The sequence below is a fragment of the Engraulis encrasicolus genome, chromosome 21 (assembly GCF_034702125.1).
Source record: "Engraulis encrasicolus isolate BLACKSEA-1 chromosome 21, IST_EnEncr_1.0, whole genome shotgun sequence".
Classification (NCBI taxonomy): Eukaryota; Metazoa; Chordata; class Actinopteri; order Clupeiformes; family Engraulidae; genus Engraulis; species Engraulis encrasicolus.
Genome location: NC_085877.1, coordinates 24154249 through 24156748, shown reverse-complemented (window position 1 = coordinate 24156748; position 2500 = coordinate 24154249). Strand labels below are relative to the sequence as shown.

The window sequence follows — 2500 nt, the reverse complement described above, 5'->3', positions numbered from 1 at the left end:
TAGATGAAAGATCAAAGTAAACTCGATGGACCTATTTAATTCTGAATTATTCATTCGGAATTAAAAACGTCATTTTCCAAACTATTATTATATGTGTACCGTATATTATATATTATTATTATATATACCCATGGGCAGTCATGGGTAAGTGGATAGGGCGTCAGAATTGTAGCCCAAAGGTTGTTGGTACGACTCCCGACCTGCCAGGTTGGTGGGGGAAGTAATCAACCAGTGCTCTCCCCCATCCTCCTCCATGCCTGAGATACCCTAAGCATGGTACTGTCCTGCTGCACTGCTCTCTTGGGGCACCATTGAGGGCTGCCCCCTTGCATGGGCAAGGCATAAATGCAATTTTGTTGTGTGCAGTGTTCACTTGTGTGCTGTGGAGTGCTGTGTCACAATGACAATGGGAGTTGGAGTTTCCCAATGGGGCTTTTACTTTCGCTTCACTTTAATATAAATACAGTATATTGTAGCCTACATACATGTTTCTCTGTAGACTTCGATCACAGCTGATGACCTGCTCAAAGTGCATGGTGCTAATGGAAATATGGGGCTAATGGAAATAGAGCATCTGAGGCAGATATTGGAAATACATGGTGCTAATGGAAATGTCTGCGGCAGATAAGGATAGCGTAGTAGTGATGAAATGATAAATACTACTTAACCCTGCTCTCCAGAGTTTGATCACGGCCCATGAACAGTTCACGGCCAATCTTCCTGAGGCCGATAAGGAGTGCATGGTTGTCACTTTCCAAACTATTATTACTATGTAACTATATTGTAGCCTATATACATTTGTCTCTGTTTGATCTTCAGTTTGATCACAGCTCATGACCAGTTCAAAGTGCATGGTGCTAATGGAAATATATGGGGCCAATGGAAATACAGCATCTGAGGCAGATAAGAATTAGATTAGCCTTTATTGTCCCCAAGGGGAAATTTGTTTTCACCACCATCATGGAAAAGTTTACAGCCAAATCATGAAGACAAAACATTCAGCTCTGTGCACCACAGAAGCACACCATAGAATGGTCATAGCGGTGATGAAAGATAAACACACTGTATTATATCCCTATTCTACTGTACTTTACTCACTCTCCAGAGTTGGATCACAGCCCATCACCAGTTCCACCCTCCCCGAGGCCGATAAGGAGCGCACAGCAGTGGTGGAGTTGTGCTCTATATGCAGTCTGTAAAGTGTATGAAATATGATATAAAACATGTTCTCTATGTCTCTCTCCGTAGAGATTGATCGCGGCCCATGACCAGTTCAAGGCCACTCTTCCCGAGGCTGAAATGAAGTGCATGGTGGTGATGGAACGATAAATACACTGTATTTTACTCTATTTTACTCTACTTCACTCTACTCTCCAGAGTTTGATCACGGCCCATGACCAGTTCAAGGCCACCCTCCCCGAGGCCGATAAGGAGCGCATGGCGGTGATGGGCATCGTGAGCGAGGTCATGAAGATCGCCCAGACCTACGGCATCAAGCTGAGCGGCGTCAACCCCTACACCAACCTCTCGCCACAGGACATCACCAACAAGTGGGAGATGGTGAGTGTGTGTGTGTGTGTGTGACGTGTGTGTGTGTGTGGGGGGGGGGGTGTAGTAGTAGTATTAGTATTATTATTATTATTATTATTATTAGTATTCAACACTTAGAGAGTTCATTTAAGTCCAAATGATGTCAAATCAACTCTGTAAGTGTTAAATGAACACTGCAGAATTTACTGTGTTGTAGGTAGTAGCAGAAGTAGTATATGTGTTCAACATCAACTCGTTCCTCACTTCTCTACCCCCACCACTGCCCCCTCCAGCCGCTTTTAACACCTTAGCGGAGAGCCTCTGTTATAACCTTATTTTCACCAAGTCTTATTCAGTTGCTTAAGACTTTCTGCATTGTCATAGCAATATTGTTATGATGTACTTAGAGAAAGGATGTCTGCGCTTCAGCCCTTAGAGGTTTTTAATTTTTTGGTGCACAAGGTGACTAATGTTGAGTGCTCCGGTCATCCCTGGGTCTCGTCACTGAGAAGTAGCCCAGTTTGTCTTCATCGTTATGATCAGGGCTCTAAATTAACATTTTTTTATAACCAGCCAAAACAGCCAAACACACACTCATTAATGGGTCAAAATGGCTTGTAAGTTGGGGTTTTTTCACCAGCTAAACTGTAATTTCAACTTAGCGGACTCTCTGCCCTCATTAGAGACTTTTTAAGAGGGAAATTAATACAGTATACACAGAGGAGTGTCATTGTTTCTGACTATGCAGCACATAGGCTACTTTTCATCTCAAAATACGTTTTATGTAAACTTATTCTTCTTAATGTGTTTTTTTACATTTATTTTCCTTTTTGTCTATGTGTTTGTCTGTGTCTGTATATGTATGCTGCCATTTTGACCAGGACTCCCTGACAGAAGAGACTGTAGTCTCAATGGGACAATCCTGGCTAAATAAAGGATAAATAAATAAATAAATAAATAATTTCACCTG

General features: G+C 42.2%; 1 protein-coding gene across 1 annotated transcript in view; it reads left to right on the top strand.

Moving 5' to 3' along the window:
* Positions 1-2500, top strand: part of actn3b (actinin alpha 3b) — an 84276-nt gene that overhangs the window by 64602 nt on the left and 17174 nt on the right. Inside the window, exon 15 of the mRNA XM_063186438.1 lies at positions 1378-1560. Coding sequence (XP_063042508.1) covers positions 1378-1560 — 183 coding nt within the window. The remainder of the gene's footprint in view (positions 1-1377; positions 1561-2500) is intronic.